The sequence below is a fragment of the Aphis gossypii genome, chromosome 1 (assembly GCF_020184175.1).
Source record: "Aphis gossypii isolate Hap1 chromosome 1, ASM2018417v2, whole genome shotgun sequence".
NCBI classification, from domain to species: Eukaryota; Metazoa; Arthropoda; class Insecta; order Hemiptera; family Aphididae; genus Aphis; species Aphis gossypii.
In genome coordinates, this window is record NC_065530.1 from 65,312,790 (window position 1) to 65,339,392 (window position 26,603).

The 26,603-nt window shown below is 26.5% G+C and overlaps 1 protein-coding gene across 1 annotated transcript in view; it reads left to right on the forward strand.

Annotated features, from left to right (window-relative positions):
* Positions 1-6,609: 6,609 nt before the first annotated feature.
* Positions 6,610-26,603, forward strand: part of LOC114121321 (protein outspread) — an 83,210-nt gene continuing 63,216 nt past the window's right edge. The window contains 2 exon segments of the mRNA XM_027983590.2: positions 6,610-7,096; positions 23,780-23,860. Of these exon segments, the coding sequence (XP_027839391.2) occupies positions 6,965-7,096; positions 23,780-23,860 (213 nt within the window). The 5' untranslated portion in view covers positions 6,610-6,964.

Below are 26,603 nucleotides of genomic sequence, written 5' to 3' on the forward strand. Positions count from 1 at the left end.
ACCGAGTGATCGCCTAATTGAAACGGATGTGTGTTGGGTTCACAAAATATTATCGTGTACCTGTTGACGCGTTCAGAATTTATTGATTATGTTTTTGTAGAGAAAAACCTTGTTTTACATAAGTTTCGTTGGTAAAATAATGACTGAATACTACAATTTATAGTTAACAATATATTTATTTGTTTATTTCTATTTCTTATACGTACACATTACACACGAACAATTAAAAAAAACTATTATAACTAATTTGTATTTGATGAAAAATAAAGTATGTATAAAATGTATAATACATTATAATACATTGTTATTAATTATTATACATTAATGAATAGTGGTTTAAAATTATGCAAATTATCGATAGTTTTAAAATTTAATAGGTGTGTAATAGCTATTGATCCATTAGCAAATTATGGATACTTTGAATGTCTTAATAATTAAGAAAATTATTATTTAATTAATGGTTTGTCAATTAAATATATTATAAATTACTTGATAATTTTTTAATATAAGCTATTTAAATTTATAATATTGTATTATGTTTGATATAACTTACAAAATTATAAGTACAGGTCAGGTAAGATATTTGAATTAATGTAATACTATATTTATTAAATCCTTGAATTTCATTACATAGTCAAAATAATAAACATTAATGCTATCTAGTATCCATTAGTATTTTATAATATTTGAACGGCGAAAGTAATTTATGTTACACATTAGTTATTGTTATATTAATATTATTATAATATTTAAAATACAACAACAAATAGTTCCATAATTATTGAATGACATATTATTTAACATAATATTTAGAAGTATGATATTATTGAAAATATAAATTAAATTTTAATTTCACTAAATAATACATATTATATGTGTTGTGAATTTTATTTTTAGTATTAATAAATAAAGTATTGGTAATATGACTTAAGTACTTTAAATAACTAAATTTTAGCACTTAATTTTATAATTTACTTTTTATAGAAAACTATAAATTTAATTTGTTTTATTAAATTTATTTTAATATTTATGTTCTTCAATGTTATTTTTCGTATTCAATCATTTGAATAAAACTGGTCAGACCTGTTATCCTCAATATATTTTCCTCCTTTTTTTTAATCTTTTTAATCATATGTGTTATATACTTTCGTATAATAAACCAGATAGGTGCACTGTGATGGATGAAAATAATTATTGGTTTTAGTTATATTGGGATGCTTGGCCTAACGAACAAACATAATGTAAGTGATAGGGAACATTTAGAATTTAGATAAATTATATTTTATGGGGTTGGTTAGATGATTCGAAGGTTGTTATTATTGAAGGTTTTATTTCATATAAGGGTATCTGAAAAAAGATTTTTAATTTCAATAATGGTTTTAATATTTTATACATCTATAAAATATCAATGTATTATAAAATATATAAACTAGAGTAAAAAACTAAAAATACTAAATTGTATTATTATTTTTAATAATTTATAATCATTTAAATTTGTTTTTATAATATTTTAATGCAAATTAATTTTAAAATGTATTTTACTCATAAATTCAGACATATAAATATGTAATGTATGAAGTATATTAGTAAGATAGATGAAAATATGAGAATTTTACTATTTAATATTTTTGGATTTGTATTATAAACTTCGTTTAGATTGATCGCATCCTGTTATTGAACAATTCAATTAATAGCTCAAAACATAAACAACATTTGCACACTTATACAGTTATACCTATTTGGAATAGTTAGGTAGTTTATACTTTATAGTATATTTACGGTCAACATTTTATCGTGTATCTTTCCCATATTTTTATAATGAAGCTGTGATTATCTGATCTGTTCTGGTAACTTTCGTTTTCACAGTTACCTAATGTCTAATAGTCATAATAGCCATTTTGTTTTGTAGTAGGTACCTACATTGTCTTATTGACTATAAATTAATGAATTATTCTAATATATTTTTTTACATTTCTATGTTATAGGTAACTATTTGTTAGTTTATTTGCTACCCTACTATTTGCTTATTATTAGGGTTCGGATTTTAAAGTTATGCCTCTTTTTTATATATGAGAGAGAAATCTAATTTTTATACATAAATTCGTTTCACGTCATTCTGATTCCAAATAAATCAATTTATTTTGTCTTTTTTTATGTAAATGCTTTTTTTCAATTATTCCAGCTGTCCATTTTTTATATGTTTATAATGATATTGTAATAAAAAAAATAATTAATAAAAAATGTAAAAATCCAGAATGCGAATATTGGATTATTATTGTTTTCGTTATCGGCTTGTTAATTAAATGAATTAAACGTATAAATTATTCATCAACATATAGCCTGCAGTACCTATACGGTCAGTATGCCTATATAACATTGATATCGACCAATTCAAAATTTAAGATTTAATGTTGTAATTTGAAACCTCTAATATGAAGTATGCACCGATCATTTCAGTGGATGTAGAGAGTTCGTTTTCTAGGAAATACACGGTAGTTAAGTATTTTTTTTAATTTAAATTAACATTTTACATTTTTAATTCATTTTCATAACTAGTTTAGTAAATTTTTGGTAAATTTTTGGTAATGTTTTAGATTCTAAACGGAGTGATGAATGTATTTTTGTTTTGTTTTTTAAAAAATTACTTATATGCTTCGTTTTTGCTTATTTAAAGCAATCGTAATGTACTTTTTAATTTTTTAGTTGATTACTATGCTATAAAATTCTACTTATTACTTATTACTTATTAATAACGTAAATTTGAAAGTATTTAATTATTTTAATTTGATTACTCAACAGTAAATAATAAATAATTAATATATGAAATATTTCTTTCTAAACTTAAGATAACTTTGAGTTAAGATTCTAAAGTATTGTTGTTTGTTAATAACTTCACTTGTTGTTCTTATTTCGTTATAATTTTTATTAGGTATACAAACTTATACGTATTTAAATATTAAAAATTATATAAAAAGCACCTATGACTTACTTATTATTAATATTTTATAATGTTATGTAATCATTTTTATTTTTTAATTAAAATTTAAAAAAGTATGATGATCGTATATTTTTAATGTTATTTAAAAAAATAATAATTAATAACTTATTAATTGATTGAAAAAAAATATTTATCGCCAATAACTGATGTTAAAAAAAAGAAATAATAATATCATTTAATATGTCATCAAGCTGTTCATATTTAATTAAGTATCTATTAAAGTATTATATAACCACTTGAATTAAAATATAAAAATGCAGTAAAATACCAATAGACTTTAAGTGGCGTGCCAAATGATTTGATTGAATACGTATAGGTATAAATTATTATTTGCTTATTAGCGATTTAAAGATTTTTATAGTTAACCTAAACTGAATAATTAAAAATTTCGTTATATAAAGTCTATAAAAATTAAAGCCATAAAATAACTCTTTTGTGAAATGAATTAGGTACCGAAATCAAAATATTTTATTGTATATTATTGTTACATTATAATATATTTAAAAAACTACTTAGGTATAGGCATATATTCGGATTCTGTTAGATTTAAATAATTATTTTAAATATTAATTTTGTGAGGTTATATTTAAGACCAAATATAATACTTTTTCTAATATAGTATCACTCATTGTAGCTCGATTTCGATATAATATTCAACCTTAAGACTTAAGTGAACGTAGCAGTTTCATTTAGAACAATAATAATATGGGGTATCTCCGAATTTAATGTGGAAGCCTAAGAAATGCCGTTTTTTTTTTTTTGAAAAAATCACATTATGTACAATACTTGGTGAAGAGGTAAGTTTCTCTAAGCAAAAAATGTCACATACATGATCTAATACGATGACCAGTGAATGTATATGCATAAAAATGTAAAAAATGTAAAATTTATATTTCTTTTAGGGCCCACAGGCACTTGTTGTCAGTTTTTTCTAAAAAAAACTAGTTTTACGTATTTTTCGCAGTGTAAAATAAGGGCCATCATTTTTCAAACATACTGTACACCTTAAGCTAGATATTGAATCATTATTGTAACAGAAAACAATATCTCCTCTACAGATGATGATGAACATAATGTTTTATTATTATTTTGTTCGTATAATATTTTATAAGCAATTTACAGACTGTGTTGCTAACTCTTAACTAGGTAGCTTTCTTTAGAAAATAAGATATTATTCTTTTTATTATAAATATGTTATGTTTTTTTAATTAAATTTGAGGTTGCAGGCAGGGCGCTAGAATTTTTTCCAAGGGAAGTGAAGTAGAACAGATAATATTTTTGTACCTACATGGACTAGGATTTTTTTTTAAAAGTAAAGTGATTACTCAGATAAATAATTGCATTTTATTTAATATAACATTACTATAGCACATTTTTAACTTTTTAGTAGAACACTCTCCGTAGTCTAAGTTCTAAATAGATAATGTGTATGAATTTATAATTGAACCTATAATTTTCAATAACTTAGAAATATTAGGTACCTTAAAGTTTTTTTTGTGTTAAAGGAAATATTTGAACACAAACTTTAAAGTAAATATTGTAATATTTCTGATAACAAAATCTAGAGTTTCTATTAATCTCAATATAACGCTTAGAAATAGAAAAATTGTTAACATTTTTAAATAACCTTAAACTTTTAAAAATGTAATTTAAAAAAAAAAACTCATCGTCTTGCCTTCCAAAATATCGTTACAGTTCAATTTTATAATATGTATATTTACTCTACCAAAATTGAGAGAGTTTTACTTAGACTGCGTAAACGTGTTTTGTCTCCGTTGTACAAGTGCGTAACATAGCAAATTTACGCTCAACAAATTACTTTTAGCTCCGTTAGTTTAAAAATTATAGTGAATCGGCCTATAATGAAACCTAATGGTAAGAATATTATTGGTGTTACTATGTTGGTGTTTTAAGATTATTCAGTTTTTAAGCGAGTTATGAGCATTTTTAATTTACGTTATATCATATTATACTCATATAACTTGCTGACAAATTGAACTATCGTAAAATACTAAAATACCAACATTCAAACACAGATAATATTCTTACCGTCAAGCTTTGTAATAGGTCTATTTACTCTAATTTTCAAACTAACAGAGCTAAACGTAATCTACTGAGCGTAAATTTGCTATGTTACGCACTTGCAATAAGACCGAGATAACACATGCGGGTGATACATTCTATTAATTTTTTGTACAAATATCTTTCATTAAAATTAAATTTATATTGTAGATTTATTCAAACGTTGTTAGAAAACGTATGCAATTTTTTATTAAAAAATGCAATTAAATATGTTATTATACAGTTATTGTTTTATAAAATAATTATTGAGATGACAAAATTAGGAGCGAATACTGCCACAGATCTAAAGTATAAATCTTTTTATGGTTTAGTATAGGCCTTCGGAAGTACGAAACCCTTTATTACAAATTTAAGTTGAGTTTTAAGGGACTTTACTACAACATATTTGGTACATAACTACATATGAGTGGCTTTATAATATGTTTTTTATTGTTTTTACATTATTAAATTTTTATGAGTTTAGGAGTCATTACTTTATTATTTTTAATTAATTAGTAGATATTTAATATTCTCATCTCAGATCAACTCATATAAAAAGATACGTACACGATACTTGCTGCTGATAGATGATTAATCTATAAACTCGTCCCGTGAAAATCTTTCAATAGTTATGGTGAATTTGTAGTACCTGCCATCTAAATCTAATTTCATTATGATACACTAAATAGAAAATAAAATTAATTCACAATAAATCGATATACTTTAGTATTCTAGACTTGCTCTACTAGGTAAGAGATTAACTTAGAATCGACACATAGTCAAAAATATTAATTCTAAACTCTCGTCTATGCATGTTTAAAACTATTTTAACAACAATAAATATATAATTTTAAAATTTAAACTATTAATATATATATAACTATATAAGACACCATTAATTGTAGGGCGCAGCTAAAAAAATCGATTTTATCAACATTTTTCAGATTATCACATTACGCTAAATTACAAACGCGGTTTCATACAGGTATTTAAATCAAACCATTTTCAATTACTTACATATTATAAAATTTAAGAAGAATATTTGATGTTGTATTTTTCAATAAATTCTTCTCATAATTACCTTGACGCTTCTAAGAAATTCTTGCAATCGACTGAAAGGTACGTAAACAGGCGTAGAGATGATATGTTTTTGATTTAAGCTAAAATGATTTTTTCTTCTTATTTCTCACTTTTCCTCTCTTCCTTTTTTTTTTACCTCTAAGTGAAGTGTTACTATTAGGTTGACAAGTGACGTCTTAATCAAGTAATGTAATCTCATGTAATATTTTACTATTTTCACATATTATGCTTATCAATTATCATGCTATTTTGTATTGGTTGTATACTTTTCTTAACAGTAATAATAATAATAAAAATAGTATAAACAATTTCAAAACTTCAGTATTCCTGTGAACAGCGTTTCTGGAGTTGTAATGGCACTAACAGATGGCTCTACGTATGCGATTGTAAGCAACGGTTACCGACTTAATCCCCTCTCTTTCACTACCACGGTATTAGGACACGCACGTTCCTCCCGATATCAGCAACAGCGGTGGCAGCAGCAGCTATCGACCAACCTTCGGCGTGCGCGGTTGTTGTGGCGGTTGTGCGTACGTTTTTTTTCCAAAATAACATTCGTAGTCGGTACTCGTTGCGCTTACTCGTTCGGTGTATAGTGTTAATTTTACGCGAGTGATTAAATCGAAACGGATTAGCTTGTGTCGTCGTTCAAACGTAATATTCTTATACAGTGTGCGAGAGTTTGTTATTTTCAGGAAAGACATTTCCTAACTTGAGATTCGTAATTCGTTTCGAATGGCTTCGCAAAGTCAAGTGGTGTCCGAGTTCGCGGGATTTTCGTCGGTTTTCGTCGTTATTGTTGGGTCACAGTGCGCGTAATAAACGATGACTGTAGGGCCCATGACACGGAACGGTGAATGTAAGAAGTTCTCGCCCAACATATTCAACAAGTCAAAATGTACCAATTGCTTCAGGCAGAAGGAGGAACACAGTGCCGAAGCTTTGGAGAGCAATCGAGTGAGTGATATTATGATTTATAAAACGATATAAAAATATTTCATAATTTTCCGTGGCGAATACCTAGCTTAATAAGTATTAAGCTATTAAGCTTACCTATATGTGTAATATGAATCGTCGCGTATGTGTTAGTATTTAAATTTTATTTTACATAGCTAGGTTTATTGCAAAAATAATGTATAATTCTTATTTTGAAACTATTTCTTCTAATAAGTAATAATATAAACTTAAGTACTTTTATATGAGTTTTAGTAAATACTAGATATCTATAGGTTTAAATATGTATTAAAACTTATAAAACTGTACGTGGTATCGTGGTTGTATATAGGTAGATAATAGAACCTGGTATACTGATTACTCGCACAAGTTCGATCGGACGTCGTTGCAAGGCTTCTTTAAAAAATATTTGTGGAACAACACGTAGTATAATATTTTCTATTCGTTTTTAATGCTATTATTTTGTTTTTTTTACCTTAGACGATTATTTTTGTTTTGTTTATAAGTACCTACGTATATTTTTATATATACAACCATTTGCAACGTTTTGCAGTGTGACAAAAATTAGTTCGATAATTTAAGCTGTTAAATTGGTTTAAGCAAAATTTCAATAATATCTATAAGTGTACAAATGTCTATGTAAATATACAGGGTTACAATAGTCAAACATACACTTGTCTCGTTTTGTCGTTATTTATTTGTTAAATATTAATTTAACAACCCAACATAAATAAACTATTGCGTAATAGGACGTGTTATAAGTTGTTTTCGTTGTATATTTTCATAATCCGCCAAGACGTGTTGATTGTGTCTGCGATCATTAAATATATAAATGTAATTTTGTAGTTTAAAAGAATAAAGTCGAACGACAGGTATTCGTTGAGCTGAAAATATTTATGTTATTTTGCATATAACAATTTTCGGTAATTTAGATTACTGAAATAGTTCGAATGGGACAAATTGTTTACAGTTTCTCGTTGGAGTTTGGTACAACGGGTAGATTCACAAGTTATTAGGCCACTGGCTAGACGTGTTCACATATTTCTTGGTGAAAAAACACGGCAATTTTTTTACGCCTGACTAATATCTTCTCAATTCATACGAATATACGATTATAAATACTGACTTCGAGATAAGAGAATATACTGTATTCATGTTTCTGCAGAATATGAAGAAACCGGTTTTTTTCAACGTTGGTTTCCTCCATGTGTACTTCAAAACTGTTTTTAGATCGACAAAACCTTGTATACATACCACTGGCGCTATTATGTTGGGCCAATCAAAATTGTTCAGATATCATTAGCCTAAACCGACCATCGTCAACACTACCTATAATGATAGTGTGTTTTCGACAGCTAGTACTGTTAGTAGTATATAATCTTATGTAGTAAACTTGTAACTCGTATTAGTCGACTGTTTTCTCGATTATAAATGAATTTTATATGAGAACCAATTGGTGAATCCCGTTAAGTTTATAAAATGATACAACTGACGTAATCTGAAACGTCACATTTATTAAAAAAAAAAATCTCTGTGAAGGGTTTCTTTATCGATTTCACCAATTTGAAATTCAATAACGACTTCGCGATTATGATTTCATTAATTAATATTGAAATGAAAGAGAAAGTCTATTGTTTTCCTCATTCGTAACATATAACTACGATGTCATTTTTTCGGTTTCGCTTGAACATTAAACAATAATTAATCGCGTCGGATTACAACTAGAAAGTCTGGCAGTATAGTCTAAATTTTCAGTTTAATTCAAAATTGGCATGAAAAATAAATAATTTCTGGTACCTATATGTGCTGTATTATTAGTACCAACAGTGTTAGAGTGTGTACGTGTTTAAAATATAATTCAACAATAATTCTATGCCATTATACTTTTTCCCTTATGTCTAGAGAAGTTATTAGAGCTTGGTTATTTTCTAAGACTTTTTTTAAACTATATCATATAATTTATAATTTATATAGTTTAAACACTTACAAACATTTTCAACATTTGAAAATATTATCGTATGTATTATTTTATCGTAACACAGATGGTAACTATTTAATATGTATTCAAATACATTCGTGCTCGGCTTATTTAGTCCGAAACTAATGTTTTAATTAAGATTGTAGTATGTCAATAATTAGAAAATTGAGAAAGCATTCACGTTGAACGGGTCTGAATAATTTTTTTCTTTTTCGTTGTTGGTGGTTGTATTAGCCAACTATTTTTTATTCCTTACTCTACGTGAAAATTGAAATGCACGGATTTATGTAATTTAAATCAAACTAAATGACAAGGTAGAAGAAAAAAACGAAATTGTTAAAACAATAATAACTGTTATTAGTTATTACTAAACTGATGAAGGCGATTTCGGTTTTATGCAACCCAGATTCTCCGGAAACAATGAGATTTTACTTTCCACTCTTGTATTAATGTATATTTACGTGCAAAATATTAAAGTTATGAATAGCATATTATTGTTTAAAATGTAAAATACTGTTTTCTTTCGATGATATCTTTTAGAATATTAGTGGTAATACAATCACGTTAAAAAAAATATTTACCGTTATAAAAATATAACTTAATTTAATAATTAATATTGATTTATCTTTGTTGATTATATTATTAATCATTTATAATTGTATACCTACCTAGATTGTTTTTATAATATCCATGTTAAGATATAATTTGATAGATTAAATAAATAAATGATTAATTGAATATAGAAGTATTTTTACACTCACGCACAATGGCCTTGGTGCATTACATGTTTATTATATGATAATATACTGATGGTTAAATCTTTCACGAATATATTATCGAGGCTTGCGTATCTTACCATACAAAGATACTGGAATAATTAACTACTATTTTTTTTTTAATCATTTATTGGTAAAATAAATGTACCTAATAGGATCCTATTGTTAAAAAATAAAAATAAATAGTACTTATATCTTGAGATAGGTGAAAAATAATCTGAATTCACATTAAAAATTATCTTATTGTAGTACGCACATGCAACTTTGAAAATAATCTTAATATCTATTTACTATTTACTAATTTAGTTTTGTGTTTATACTACATATTATTTCATTTTAAATTACTTAAATTTTCTAATTATTTGTGTATTATAAATAAACCTATTTTTCGTTATATGATTTTTATATTTTTTTGAATATTAATACGATATATGTCTTTAGACCTGCATAATTATTGTATTTCTTACTGCGGGTGGTAGAAAAAAAGAACTCCGATGATTAAATACATTTGAATAACTCAACTAGAAACATTGGTGATTTGTTAGTCAAACTGTCAAAACATAAAATTAGAATACTTTAAACTTAAGAAAATAAAAGTGTGCCTAGACATAGGGAAAAAAATGTTTTATTTTTTTAGGTTTAATGCTATAATGTGAGGTGGAAAATATTTTTAAATTTATCTATAGATATATAATTTAAGAAATTTATTGTGTATGTATTCTTATATTGGATCTATATTAATATTAAATTACAATATAAATTATTATAAATAAACAAAATACCAATATATAAATTTGTTAGAGACATTTAGATTTTAATATTAAATTCAATTAAAACTTAATGAAATTAATCCATAAAAAATTTAAAAGATGAATTATTATAACAGGATTTTTCGTTTGTGTATTTCTCCGTATTATTCGAGAATAACATCATCGTTATTATTTTGCAATAATAAATAATAATAATATCTAATGATATTCCATTTTTTTTTGTAAGTAGTTTAATTAGTACATATTAATATATTAAATTTTTACATGTTAGGTTTAAAATTTCGTATTAAATCTTTCGGCGTTTCAATGTTAGAGAGGGATAGTATTATGCTGAAACTTTTACCTTTTATTAGTGTTACATAATGTGCAATAAATCATTATTTGTTTCCGTTGTCAACAATATTTAATTTTTGCCCTTATATTTACTAATATAGCCAATTTGATCTTCTATGTTTATACATCGGTATCACCATTATTAGTCTATTTTTATTCTAGTCAATTAAGGTGATAATTTACGCGCATATAAAACTCTTGACAAGTGCAAAAATATTCACTGATAGTCCTCTAAAAAAAAGTAGGTTAGGTCACTCTTATTTAGAAAATGTCGTTGAAAAAATGCCCAACAACAACGAGGAAAGAACAAGGTACAAATTTAGTAAAGAGAAATCAAACCAGACGTTGAATAGGAAACCCATAACGGGTCAGGACTAGTAGATCTGTCGATCCGTCTGTCTGTTGCGTTGTCGTCATTCAGCAGAACACACCGCTGCGACACTGCAGCAGTTGTATGTTGTCATCGTATTTGCAGTGAGCGTACCGGTATCTAAAATCGGTTTTGTGATGTATACAGATCATCCCCGGAAAATGCGCACAATCTAGTAACGCAAACTTCAGCAGTATCTTATTTTATTTTTCCCTGAAGAGGTGATTACGTTTATAACATCCATACGATATACTGTGAGAATACATAATAAAAAAGATAATAACAGAAAATAAATAGTTACTATATAAATAATTACAACACTTTTTTATCATATTATTATATCAAGATTAAAAAAAAATTTAATCTAAATTGTTGAATTGATCATAATACTGCCAAAATATACGAATTTTCGATTTTGATAATCAGATTAAAAAAAAATATATATATATGTTTTGGACATATTTTTATAACACGATGTACTTACCTATAAATTATTAACAAATATTAAACAGCTATGACTAGAATAAATAATTGCTGTTTATACTGTTATAACAATTTGTCTCTATTTATAAAAAATTTTAAAAGTTCATTATGATACAAATTAAATTTAAAATGTAATAATATCCTTATATATGGTTCAATTTATAAATGCATGTATAATACCTATATATTATATACCTATAATATACGCACTATACAGTATAAAGTATAATACTGTATAATGATAAATACTTTATTTTATGATCTATATTTCCAGTTAAAAAATACTTTTAAACGCTATTAATATTACCCAGTTGTTGGTATTTAAGACAGTGAATTTATATGATGATTTAAGGATAAATTAAATTTTTACTAGAACTTATTATTTCTATTTGGAATTAAAAAAAAAATAACTTTACTCGGCGAAGGTATAATATATCGCTAATTATAATATTAATAGTTATAGTTAATACATACCTTCCTATGTTTTTGTTTTAATATTTTGCATTAAATGTTATGTTATATTATGTACCTATACCTATGTATTTAAAATACAAAATGTCCTATCATATAAATATATAGGTAATACATTTTGACACCACTCTTATATCTTATATAGATGTATATTGTGTATCTATATTATTATGTATTTTCAACGTATACACTGCATTTTGTAACTGATATTCAGTACTTTGTAACAATGTAGGTATTAGATGTACAAGACTATGTATAAGATGTATAAGACATTAAAACTTACTCTGTTATTTTATTAGAGTTCTGTTTGTAGGTTTTTTTTCAAGTTAATTTTTCACGGGCGACGTGTGAAGAAGTGGGAGGATAAAATATGGTCTTATGTACATGCCGAGGGAGAGGCCTATTATTCAGATGTGTTTAGAATTACGAAACATGTTGGCTGTTTATTAATTAAACTCGTGACATAGTTAAGAATATATTTTAATATCTTAAAAAATGCTTGATAGATTTTCATTATTTTGTTTTGTTTTTAAAATGTAGAATTTCGTTTATGAAATCAACTTAAACTATATACTGCGGTCACTAGGTCTTAGAGGGTCATATACGTGACCTGGTTCGCCATGCATGTGTCGTTAATTTGTAATGCTAAATAATAAATAATTTGATGGTGTTTCCCCTTTTTTAGTATATTATAATAGACTATAGTTCATTTAAATCGTGTTCTTACAATTTCAATCTAACAACATTAGATTACAACATTACATCATTCCTGTCATACTTAGATTCAATTATATTATTGCAGCAGTATAGATTATCGATACTGGAAAAATATTTTAAAGAGAATTAATAATTTCAAATGCTCAAAAACTTTAAATACCTAATAATATAAGAATATAGGTTTGTACATTTAACATTCAAAAGCAAGCAGTTGTATTTACTTACGACTTTCAAGCTACATTGATGGCACATCTTAAATACACGTATTTTACTTTCACTTTAATCGAACTAATTAATATAGCTCTAGTGAAACTATTCAAGTACTTATACCTAATTATATTTATATATACTGAATAAACGTAATAGGGTTATAAAGTTTAAATGATATAAGTAGTGAATCAACATATTGCGGAGTACCTCTATACTATTTCACTTTGTTCATAAATATTTTATAATTTTTCAAATACTTATTGGTTAAAACTAATTAATTTAACTTATTTAAAATTTGATTTTTATATAGGTATTAAAATTTTTAGAAAAATGTATAAAAAAAATGTAAGTTGTCATTAAAAAATTAAAAACAAATAATAAGTTTAATTTATTTTTCAAGTGTTATTTTATAATGAATTCTAATGAATAATTTAAAAAATTTACTTTTTGTTGTAATAATTAGTGTTAATTATTGTTTAAAATATTACTCAATATATCTATGTAGGTATTGTTATGCATAATTGTTTATACCTAATTAAAGAACACTATTAATTATGATATATTAATGACTTGTATAAGTACTTAGTTTTTTTATAGCTACGTTAAATTAAAAAAAAAAAGAAATTGTTCAGTTATGTTTTAAACAATAATTGTAATGACAAATATTTATTTTAACCTTCTTAATAATAATAATAATAATAATATAATTAGGTTAGTTACTCTGACGTTATTGTATTCATATAAAGTATTATAAACTTAAAGAAATGTATACTCTGCTACAATAACACTATTTTATAAAAATTATAATTTAATATTTAAAAATTAAAATAATATGTATTACGGTTGAGCTTAGAGAGCATAATGCTATAGCTGACTAGTTGAGTGTAGGTATATGTTTTATTGAAAACTGTACTTCCATTTATTCGTTTATAGCTATAAATGTATTTATATATTTCTCTTCTTGTGTAATTATATATATATTATAATATGTGTGTGTATGTGTTTTGAGTGCTCTAGTTGTTATAGGAATAAACCGCTTTAATAAAAATCCAAAAATTGCAACATGAATTAATATTATATTTATATTGTTTATATTGGTGTTGTTTGTTTTTATACAACACTTGCCACATACGTATTGTAATGCAGTGTGTATTTTTAATCAGACCTGCGTGGTATTCAAAATACTTGTATATAACAAAAATAATTATGTTTTGATTAACATGAAACCATCAAACTTAAAATACGGAAGTATACTAAAAAAGCATGCACGGCACTACTCAAAGAGAATTCATGCACCTATGTTCTATATCTTATATATATATTTATATATATGCATTATGCATTTACAGTACATAGGAACTATATTCTATACCTATACTTTGATATTTTACAAGTGGTCTAAAATTCAGGATCTAAATAATTGTTTAAGTAACTAACTATGCAAAATATTTTAAAGATCTACGCAAATGATAAATATTGTTAATTATTATGCACAATCTGCTGTATTTTTGTCGTTGATATTTTAGATCATAGATTTGTTTAGTAATTTTTGTGTAATAATCAAATTCCTTAATAGGTGAGTTCTGGAATGTGCGTTGTCTGAAGGTCTAACAATAAATTATACATATTCTGCTTGTATTTATTGTTAGAGATGCTGATAGAGAATTTTTATAATGTCAAAACACAAAAATCAATAACTTATTATGCTGTTTAATAGACAAGATTACGTAACGTCGAAGGGACATCGTTCGTTTGCACCCCTTTCCTTCAGTGTTCAGGGGTTGATTGTGAGTCACATGCAAAACCAGCCCGGCCATCTTTTTTTGTTCGTCATATACCATTACCATCTTGTGTCAACTAAAATATTGACAATTTTAGCTGAGGTCTCACTCTTACATGGTCGTAAAATTTATTGAACGTTGCAATTTATACGTGATATTTTATTTTCAATTTTGTTTTCCAAATTCCAGTATTTAACTTTTCTGGTTTCTTAAAGGCGTACAATTATATATTTAAATATAGGTACACTGCGCACTACTGTAGTACTACACATTGGTGGTTTACACCTATACCGACGTATGATTTAAACTGCGCACGTTATTCGAAGAAAATCATTATTATGTAATGTATTGTTTTAGGCATTTAATACGATATAAAAGACTGTATAGTTGAGTTTAATATAGTGGAATATCGCGATCTAATACCTGTAGACTAAGGTAATAATATAATATTCGTTTACACCATATTATATTATACATCATTACAGTTCCTTCCTTGAGTCGACGATACTCCTCGACTATTTAACCTCTGTAATAGGACCACCTTGGCGCACGATCGTTGTTGTCAGACGGACATCATGTGGAAAACACACGCAATATCCGCTGCTGCACTGTTGCAGGTATTCAGAACTTGCGTTCGCGATAAGAGGCGGTGGCTATTGTGCGGCGGACGGACGCGTGGAGGAGTATAATATAGAGACTGAATGGGAAAAACAAGAAAATCGCGCGGGATCGCGTATACCGTTGCGCCGCTCGTCATATATATATATATATATAATATATACCTGTGTACATTATATACACAAACACCGACCCACATGTGACCACAAACGAGTCACACCCGTTTAACTGTACTTTACATGTGCCCGTCGTAATTATTGGGTCTGTTGTGTTGTCGTTATTCTATTATTTTTTCTTTACCATTCTTTTCCTTTTTTTTTTTCAATCGATTTGCATTGTTCTTTTGCATGTGGATTGCAAGTCTGGTTTAAGTTGGCCTGCGAATTATACGGTATAATATCTATATGGTATATTATATTTGTATTTACGATTGCAGCCCTTGATCGCGTTCGCTGAAGACCGTAGAATGACTAGAATGTCACGCGAGTATATATAACGTCATATTATACATATTATAGTATTATTGTCACATATTATAACGAACGCATATTAGTACAAGAAACACGATTACATATAATATTATACTCAATAATCCAACGTTGAAAATCTACGAAAAACGTTTACTTTTACAAAATATAATTTGTACTCCGATTTTAACTTGTTTTAATTTTCTTTGCATACTTTTTCTTTTTTAATCAGTTGGTATAAAATAAAACAGATAAAATATAAACATTCTATATACAGCTGTGAATAATACACATTTATATGCAAAAAGAAACCTCAACAAACATTTTAAATAATATAATTATAAAAAAAATAAAATACTGCTTGCGTCATATCAGAGTATTTTATTATAGCCTGCGTATGTTTAAAAACAACGATAAAAGAAATATTACGTCTATATTTTTCTTACTTTTTTTGTTAATTCAATCAATAACATTTTTTTTCAAGTATATAATATAAAATATTATTTTGTAAGATAATAGATTATTAATACTTATATAATGTCTATTGGTTATGGACTACCTATAATATATTGGGCCTATTGCCGGCACAACCATTTTATATGTATAAGTATACATTATACATATTATAGTATGTGTTATTGATGTTCAACAATTATTTTTTGATTGAATCGAGCGTGTAAAAATTAATTTTTTTAGACGATGTTAAATTTATAACACGAGGTACTAATAAATATCATTCAACGTACTTACCATTGCCAGCTATTTAAGTCCGTCATAATTTATTTAATGGTTTTCACTAATTAGTGCATTTCACATTTTGTGACTGCAAAAACAATTGTATGTAAATTTAAAATTGCAAATAGGTACATATAATTTTAAACAACGCACGTTTGCTGTTTATTTTTCTGGCAAATTATTATCCAATAATCTATAATAATTAGTTATTTTTTGATTATTGCTTTAAATACGAGTAAGTACATATTGTTAGTTTTTTTTTCGAAAAATTATAAGATGATTATTTAGGTATGAGTAATTATTATAGGTATAGTTATTATAGATACGAGACGATTTGTATCTATGCTTATAATAAGTTATAAATTATAATGCTTACATTCTTAAAAGAAAACCTTTTTTAAGATTCAGTAATACAGTCCCTATAGGTATGAAAATCATTAATCAGTTATCAGTATTAAATACTTTGTAGATACTTTACATATTATGTGAGTACGCGAACGATGCATTATTCTTATTATTTCCTTGGCGTCTTCACCCCGCACGTGTATACAGTATACTGTATACTCAATACTGTATAATGTATATAATATGTATTCACACACGACACACATACACGCCTAGGTATATATATAATTATTGTTTTTGACGCCAGTAGAGCGGTTCCCGGAGGAGCCAAAGGTAGGAAAAAAAATAAAATTCCAATTAAACCCGTCGCCGCCGAACTGACTTGGTAAGCATGCACAGTGCACCACGCCACACTGCCGCCGCAAACGACGACGAGTTGGAAATATTATTATATGCAAACCGTGTAATTATCATCATCGAAATGCTTAGAATGCCATTACACATACACACGCGCTCGCGCGTATATTGTTGAGTGTTTAGTAAACGCACATAAATGTATATCGTTTAAATAGATTGTCGGCAGAGAATTGCTGTATAAAATAAAAGGGAACAATTAATGCCACCATTGACTATTCACCTATATAGGCAAAATAATAATAATATTCATAAAATATACATGTATAACAGTTGGTGTTGTCAACGTACTATTATCACTTCGGTGGTATGCATAATAAATTCTGAAGATATTCAATTTTTTATATTTATAAAATTAATACCTATAATATTATTATATCTGAGTATAAAACGGTATAAAGCCGGTAATAATCAGTGTATTATACCTATATAGTATAGTATTTAAGCGTTCGGCAGTGCAGTGTTCACGGGGATATCACCATATTTATTATATACTGCAGCATACGGTAACTTTTTTTTTTAATGTTTCGTCCCACCCCGAACACTCTTCCTTTTCATGTATGTTTATTTTTTCAATCACCATCATAGCTCGGCGCGCTTTTAGTTGTGTAAAACATAACGGGTTCCCCGTCGGTTGATCGACGCAACGTGTATAATATAACTAATATAAGTATACATGTACACAGCAGAACGGCATCATCAGAGATTACACTGCGTTTTTCTCGACGTAGCGTCGTATATATTGATGTTTTATTTGAATAATAATAATAGTGGACAAGTAGTATTCGGACTTGTGGCTTATGCTATCCGTGTTCAACGCACACATATACGAGCGTGTTAATGATAGGCGTGAGCGGTGAGATTATATTGAGAACACGTTTGGGAAGTGTTAGTGTGTGTGAGTTTCTTGATGTAAAATAAAATAATAATAATCGTTTTACAATCGGAGGTAGTTGGGTTGATGACGACTCTATGTATTATTATAATACCAGAAAATCACGCGAGGTGAAACTCGTAAAATGTAGATTTTAGAACGAGTCTCTCAACCCCAGTTAGAATAATATATTGTAATATATATAGGCACAAACAACCACGACTACAAGTATAGTAGTAATATTATCGTTTTTATCAGATTTAATGACCATTGAGTGAAAAAAGTGCTATCACATAAAATAATAATTTTACGTAAGTCACAATGTCCTAAATAATCAACATTTTAAAAATATATAGATGCTTACTTAAATATTTGTAAATGCTGTATATCATGTCTAATGTCTATACATATAAATATACAATAATTATTATTATAATATATTATTTGTACCTATATTTACTATAGTATATGATAATTAAAAATTAATAAAATTCTTTAATCAATTTCTATATACCCGTTATTTTATATATTCGAATCATAAATATTTATGTTTAATTGAATTTGGGCTTTTTAAAATTTCAAAATTTGATGTTATATAATATATTTCCTTGTTGATATTTAATTTTAGTGATCTAGATTCAATTTAAGTGACCTAATATGCATAGATGGTTTTTATAAAATTGATTTTTGTCCTCAATTGTATAATAACATAATTTTATTTTATGGAAATGAAAATCACCACTGTGACAATCGTTATTTTGTTATTTCTCTAACCATCAAATAATCTATATTATAAACCACAAAAAATAATTCATGTTATTTTTAAATTTTCTTCGTATTTTATTTGATATTTTACCAAATATTTCACTGACAAGTTTGGAACTATTTTCAATGTTTCACTACCTAGTACTTACCTACTTTCGATATAACTGTACAACTATTAAATTCAATATATACCTTAAATTAAACACCTCATAAGTATATTGTTTGGAAAAATAACTTATAATAATAGACGTGAGTTGATTCAATTTCTTATCATTTATCATGTACCTATTATGATTTTCAAAGTTTAAGTCGTATAAATAATTAAAGATTAAAGTTATCTGTACTAAGTAGGTAGGTAACCTAACCTTTGGTAGGTACTTTCAAAATATAGTTATTTTATGATGTATAATATCACAGGTATTATTTGACTGTATAGGTGTTCACTATTGACTGTACTATCATTACGTTCGACAACGACCAATATAATAACATATTTAGGAATTTTTATGAGGAATAGAGTTTCCTCTATTTTTATACTTTTCCAAACACAAGTTAAGTGGAGCTTCGTCGTTTTTGACGACCAATTCGTTTGTCCAATAAAATTGTAATCTGAATTTATTGCATACCTTCATCTGTCGCACTATGGTATGTTCTTAATAAGTCGTATCTATCTTATATGTTATGTTGAAAATCCACAAAGCTACCAATAGTCCACCATAATAATAATATTATTAATACGTAGATACTAATTGCCTATGTAGTTGCACGCGTAATTTTCAGTCTACGTACTTTCGCCGCCGCTGCGAAGGAACTCCGAGTGACGAGACCAAAACATACTTATCACACATCGTTTGACGGACGCGCGTTACTGTAGGTCAAGGTCGTCAAACATTATTAACACTATGTGTGAGAACCATCGTTGTCACACTAGGCGGGTGTAATGTGACTTTAATTTTTTTTTACTGTACGGTTCATATAATCATACCAGTCTCGGCAACCAATGTCGTTTATACACGTTAAAATTTGAAAATAGACATAGTACGCACATCGTATAACTATATAGAACTAAAATAATAATTAATATTATAATATGATACGTAAAGTTTACGCACATATAATAATTATGTACCTATAATATAACACTTTTATAAATGTTTATTAAATCCAACTCTTGGTTATTGGATGAATTATTACCATAAATAATAGGACACATAAATTCGATTTAGATTGGGCAAGCGCGTGGAGAATAAGATTGGAAAATGAATAATAATAATAAAAATAATAACATAAACCGACTATATAATACCCCTTCCCCTCGACGGCTGTTAACGAGGTATGTATTTTTTAAATGTGTATAACTAGCTAGTAGGCTCGGGGGACCTAGGAAAGTGCTTGTAATAATATTGCGTTTAAAAAAATCTCATAGACCGCAGCTACTATACATTATAGTATATATAGGTAACTATATAAGAGCGCAGTTCATGCGTCACACACGCTGCAATATATAACTGCCATGATTAACAGTCTTTCCCAAAAAGAGACTCACCGCGGCCGGTCTTGTAGTCCGTAAAATGTATATTTTGAAATATTTTTTACGTAGATACACGCTTACTCTCGGCACCTACTTTACCTTATATTGTATTATTATTATTACTACTAGGTATATAAATTATAATTTTTTCATGATTTGTATGTATTTGTAGAACGTATTTGATTTCCACGAGTTACGATCCTTTACAATATCTTCACTTGGACCATAAACTGCTTTTCTGTACATCAAAAATAATAATTAAACTTGAATCGATAATATTAAAACGAGAAGTTGGAGTGCGACTTATTTAAATTGTTATTTAATAAAAAAATTATTAGTAATTTATTTATTATCTATACCTAGAAGTACTTGTACTAGTAAATGTAATGAGTGTTTTAGTGAACTTTTATCATATTAATAAAAATGAGTTATATACTTATAACTCTTTTTTTTTTTTTAAATCAAAAAGTTTTGAAACTGATGAGAGAGTCGAAGTGAATAGGTCTAATTATAAATGGTATGTCCTATTAAGATATGATTTACTATTAATACTTTAAGCCTGATAAAAGTTAGTATATCACTTCAAGGACTATGTATAGGTCGATGAACTTGCAGTGCTCAATGTTAAAAACATATTGTTAAACATAGTATATTACATTATACATAGTGTCATTGAAATCCATATTGTCAATATTGGCTTAGGTACTATGTAGGTATACGTTTATAATATTAAGTATAGTATGTAATATATATAGGTCTATATAATATATATATATATACTATATTATATAGTCGAAACTTTTCCCATTGTTCGCTTTGTTCGCTGAGGTCTACTTGTATATAGACCTTTGAAGCCGAACCCTTTTATTTCATTATCAATCAATATGTTGATCGACTGTATGATATACAAGCCGATTCATAGCACCAGTAGCAACATCGGTTAAATATCAAAAAATTATGCATATACTATGTATAATAATACAATATTATATAATACATAATAGTATTATATATTTATATTTATACAAGGAGAGTCAAATGTGTTGCAATACGAGTAGTTCTGGACGTGGTGTATATAATAATATATAATACATAGTGTCATTATTTTTTTTTTCTATATTGTTCGTACATAAATAATGTTCGGACAGCAACGGGCTTGTACAAAACGAAGGAGAAATAAATGTCAACACATGCGCGCGTATGAATATTATTATATTATAATTTATAATGTACGAGTAATCGCAATTTCTCTATACTTTTTATAGTAGAACGCAATACAATACTAAACTTTTTTGGTCAAAAATAAACATCATACACACACACATGCGTGTTATTATTATATAACGTTAATATCGTGTATTCGTATTTGGGATATAAGTGTTTGTTATAGCAACTAAATAGAGCACCTCAGGACATTTTCGACAGTTATATTTGAGATAACTGCTATAACTGCTGTGGTTTCACTTTCAGATTTTTTTTATTATAATTTCGTTGATTACATTAATTAATATAACATAACATATCGTAATATACAAACATGCGTCTTATTGATAGTGGCCATTGTATATGAAAACGTAGTGTACAGAGTACCATTACTGATTTGAATTCTTGTGTGTATAAAATAATCAGTTATGGATTTATTTTTTTGATTTAACTCTTATATAATATCAATCAATTAACAAACAATACCAGGTATAATATAAGTAGGTACCTACCCAAATAAGTAAATTATGAAATTACGTACAATAAATCCATCATAATCTAATAATGGTATTAGGTATAAGTGTATAACTATTTCTTAATAATAATATTTTAAGTAGTATAATTTATATTTTCTAGTAATTAACAAATGGTCGTATTCTTTTATACTACATAAATTTAAAAATAATAAAAAACACCTATTTTAACGACTATGAAGACGAACTTAAGCATTTTTTACTTTTGTATTATAATCAATAGATATCTACAGTGGGTATCTTTATAAATAATATATCGAAGACTTAAATCTACAAACCATTTAACATTTTTTTAAATTCTAAATTTGACCGGTATGACAATAATATGAATCGTATATTATTCAGATGTATGTTATATGTAAAATATACACTTGTAAAACGAGAATTTGAAAACTCGCTGTGACGGTTTCACGGTTCATGCCAACAATACTTTTACGCACAACGGTGCAACTCAATAGGTGTAATTTAATTTTTTTTTTTCGTGACCACATTGAAACATGCTTATTACGTCGCGCGTCTGGGCGAATAATAAAACAACTGTTTTTTTAATTACTCTGCTGTTTACAACACTCGTTAGCTTAGGACGAACAAAACAGTAGTAGCTATATTGCAGGATTGAAAATTACATTTAATTTATAGATATAGTTATAAATTGATATTATATGATGATTATGTTGGTTATTTTTCTTATTTTTCTTAATACATTAAGTAAGTACATATTTGATATTTATCATTATATACCTATATCAAATTATATTTTTTTGAATTTTCAAACTTTTATATCTGTTAAATACCATTAAAATCAGAGCAAAACGTATGTCGAAAGTCTTCCTTGTTAAGCCTTTTCTTTCACTAATCCTGTGATAAATCTAAGAAGTCGTTAAAAATTCTGACTAATCCATCAGATATGACAGGTAAAGAATTAGAAGACCTACAAGTACTTATATTCATGTGTACTTATATGAATTGTGTCGTTGGCTTGTAGGCAAATTATAACCTTTTGACCTGACTATATATAATGAATCTAGATACGGAAGTTATGTTGATTTGTATTTGTTAATGGACTGTATTTGTTAAAACTGTTTTCAAAAACTAACGAATAATAATGATTATAAATGATAATAATAACCAGAGTAGAAACAATTCTCATTATAAGATAATATATTTATTACGGTTAGATTTTTTAAGACAATTCATGAATCAATATTTATTTTACTCTATTATATTAACTGTATTTAAACATTACAAAATGTATATCAAATGTAATACGTTTATGTTTCGATAATAATATATGATATTGTATTTTTTTCAGGCTACCAGGAAGGCTGTGAAATGCGGATATTTATTCGTTGCGCCTGGGCGAGACTTCACCAACCCTATCAATCGAACAAAAGTAAATATTTTAACATATATTTATGTTTAATTTATCTATTGTATACTAGTTTATGTTATATCGTAAATAGAATTTAAAAATAATTGAGAGATATAAAATGTGTATTAGAAATTTTTGTACGTGCTACAATTCTACATACGAAGTTTTAAGTTTTTCAATACTTCAATAAATCATTTTGTAAAAATGATTATGTTTAGAAAATGAATGTTTTAAAATTTATTAAAACTACAATAATTAATATGATTGTAATTTTTTATAAATTAACATTTTTAGATTTCACGGTTAGGTTTTATTTGTTTAGTTTTATGGATGAAAAATATTTCGCAGCCACTTTAAAATTAAAAATATCTAAGCTTAAATGAATCATTAAGAGAATTATAAAATTAACGAATTTGTTTGTCTTAAAGAATACTGTTTTGCTCCATTAAACCCTCGCGAATCAGGTTTTTTTACCTGGTAGACATTTTTTCGAATCGCAAAAACCAGTCGATCGGAAATAGTGAAAGTTATCAATGATGTTTTCACCTAAGGGATAGATGATATTATTTTGGTTTCTCTTTTTTTTTATCAGAAAGTTTTTGACCATAATTACATTTTGAATGGAATAAGAAGAGAACTATTACAACAGTTGGTCGTGGTCAGTGTGTGTATATAAATATAATGGTCTACCATAATAATGCAGTAATGATCACAACTTGTTTTTTTTTTACTCTGAGATAATTTTGTTTATTATCATTTTTCCTCTATACACTGTAGTGTGCATACATTGTTCACGAATGTCGTGTGTGAGCTAGTAAAAATTAATGACTGTGGTACACAACATTATAAACGTAGTAAGAATCTAAAACCAGAAAACTTTTATCTGAGGTCTACTTTGATGTGTTTTTTTCGTGTTACTGTGATTAACGAAAATTGCCTATTGTTTTCGTAACGTGTCATGCATACCTGTCTATACTTATAGGTATATTCATGTGATTCTGTCATAGCCCTTTAAGGTTATGTTACTATTTAAGAACACAACGTACCTACATTTTATACATCTTAAATAGTATACTTCAAGTATACAATATTAAACTAAGCATTTTATTCTTAAAAAGTCAATAAACTCATTGAATTTTTATAAAATAACAAAAATAAGTATGTAAAAAAAAAATTATATTGAATAATATATTTTATTCGAGAATTACATTTTGATGATTAAAATTCAGTCCACACTTTGCTCTGTTGAAAATGTTAAGTGATTCACATTTATCACAACAGTTGAACTGTATACTCGCACATTGCAATGACGGTATACTGATTAAATATTTAAAAAATTGAATTATAACATGTGAATAAAGTTTAAAAATAAGATTTTATAATCATCAAAAGTATTTTATTTTTAATAAGAAAACTACTAGTTTTGATCTGGAGCTATCTTCATGACGTAATATGAAAATAGTTTATTTTTATTTGTATTTTATTGAAATAAATCTACAATCCATACATTTTTTTGTGCAATAAGTTGGTTTAATAAGTGACATGAAAAATAGTTAATAAATCATAAAAATGATTGTGTAAAATTCTGATATAAACTGTTGTATTGTGTTAAGTAAATTAAATTATTAATATAGTGGTAGATACGTGTTAATATTGTTATCATTTATTATTTAAAATAGGTTTATTAAAAAATTATGTTGTTTTTAAAATCGGTTTGTCTAAATTAAAATACTATTAATGCTCATAGTTTTATTTCAATGTGAATAAGTAGTTTTTCAAGTAGTTTTTTTAAATAAAATCGATCATTTTTAACTTTATAATCGTAATATTTTGTTTAAAACCTTTTGAAATAAATTATTATGGCAAGTCATACTTTAACAGGTTGTAGTTTCCCATAAAAATGACACGAATGCTGTAACATCTTTGTTTATGGATTCCTAAAAATTCACCAGACATAATCAATCAAACGGTTGTAATTGTTTATAATTTCTTAAATGTTTGATAGATTATTGATGTATGTAGTATAATAATTGAAAAATAAAAAAGTTAAAAAGAATCTAGTTTCAGAACTTATAACTTTTTAATTTTTTACAATTTAATAATTTATTTATATTCCTAAATAAGGTTTATAAATTATAATTATTTATAGTTAAGCGTGTTACATGTATACGTTATACTACTGTTCCCTTATTTGTCATTGAATATAGTCGAAATCAATATTGATCATATTATATATTACTTATACGTATAATTTACATTTCAATAAATTATTATTGTATTGTTTTTTGATTTATTCATTTAGTTTTTGTTAAAATTAAAATAATAACGTTTTATTGTTGATTACACCGTTCAATTCGTTAAGTATAGACATATTTTTGTGTGAATCGTATTTTAATATAAGACAAACCTCAATTAAAGATTATATTAATAATTTATGTGACGAGTAGTGGATGAGTACATACTACATAATATACTAAATGGACTGTAATACAGGAGAAACACGAAGAGTAAAAAATATATATACTATTTTAACGAAACCAGTCCGATAGTTGGCGGTTGTCTACAGGGAGTTGTCGTTGTTTCAATAGGAGATAATTTAATACGTTTTACCGAACAATCTTCGTCATTTATTTTTCATTTTCATGGCGTGCTTTACAGAATCGTATCTATCAAACGCAGGTATTTTCCCGTTTTCTTGTCTGTTTTAAAGTAAATGTATTTCAGTATTTGGAAAACACACACAGTTCATACTGTTATCCTTTGT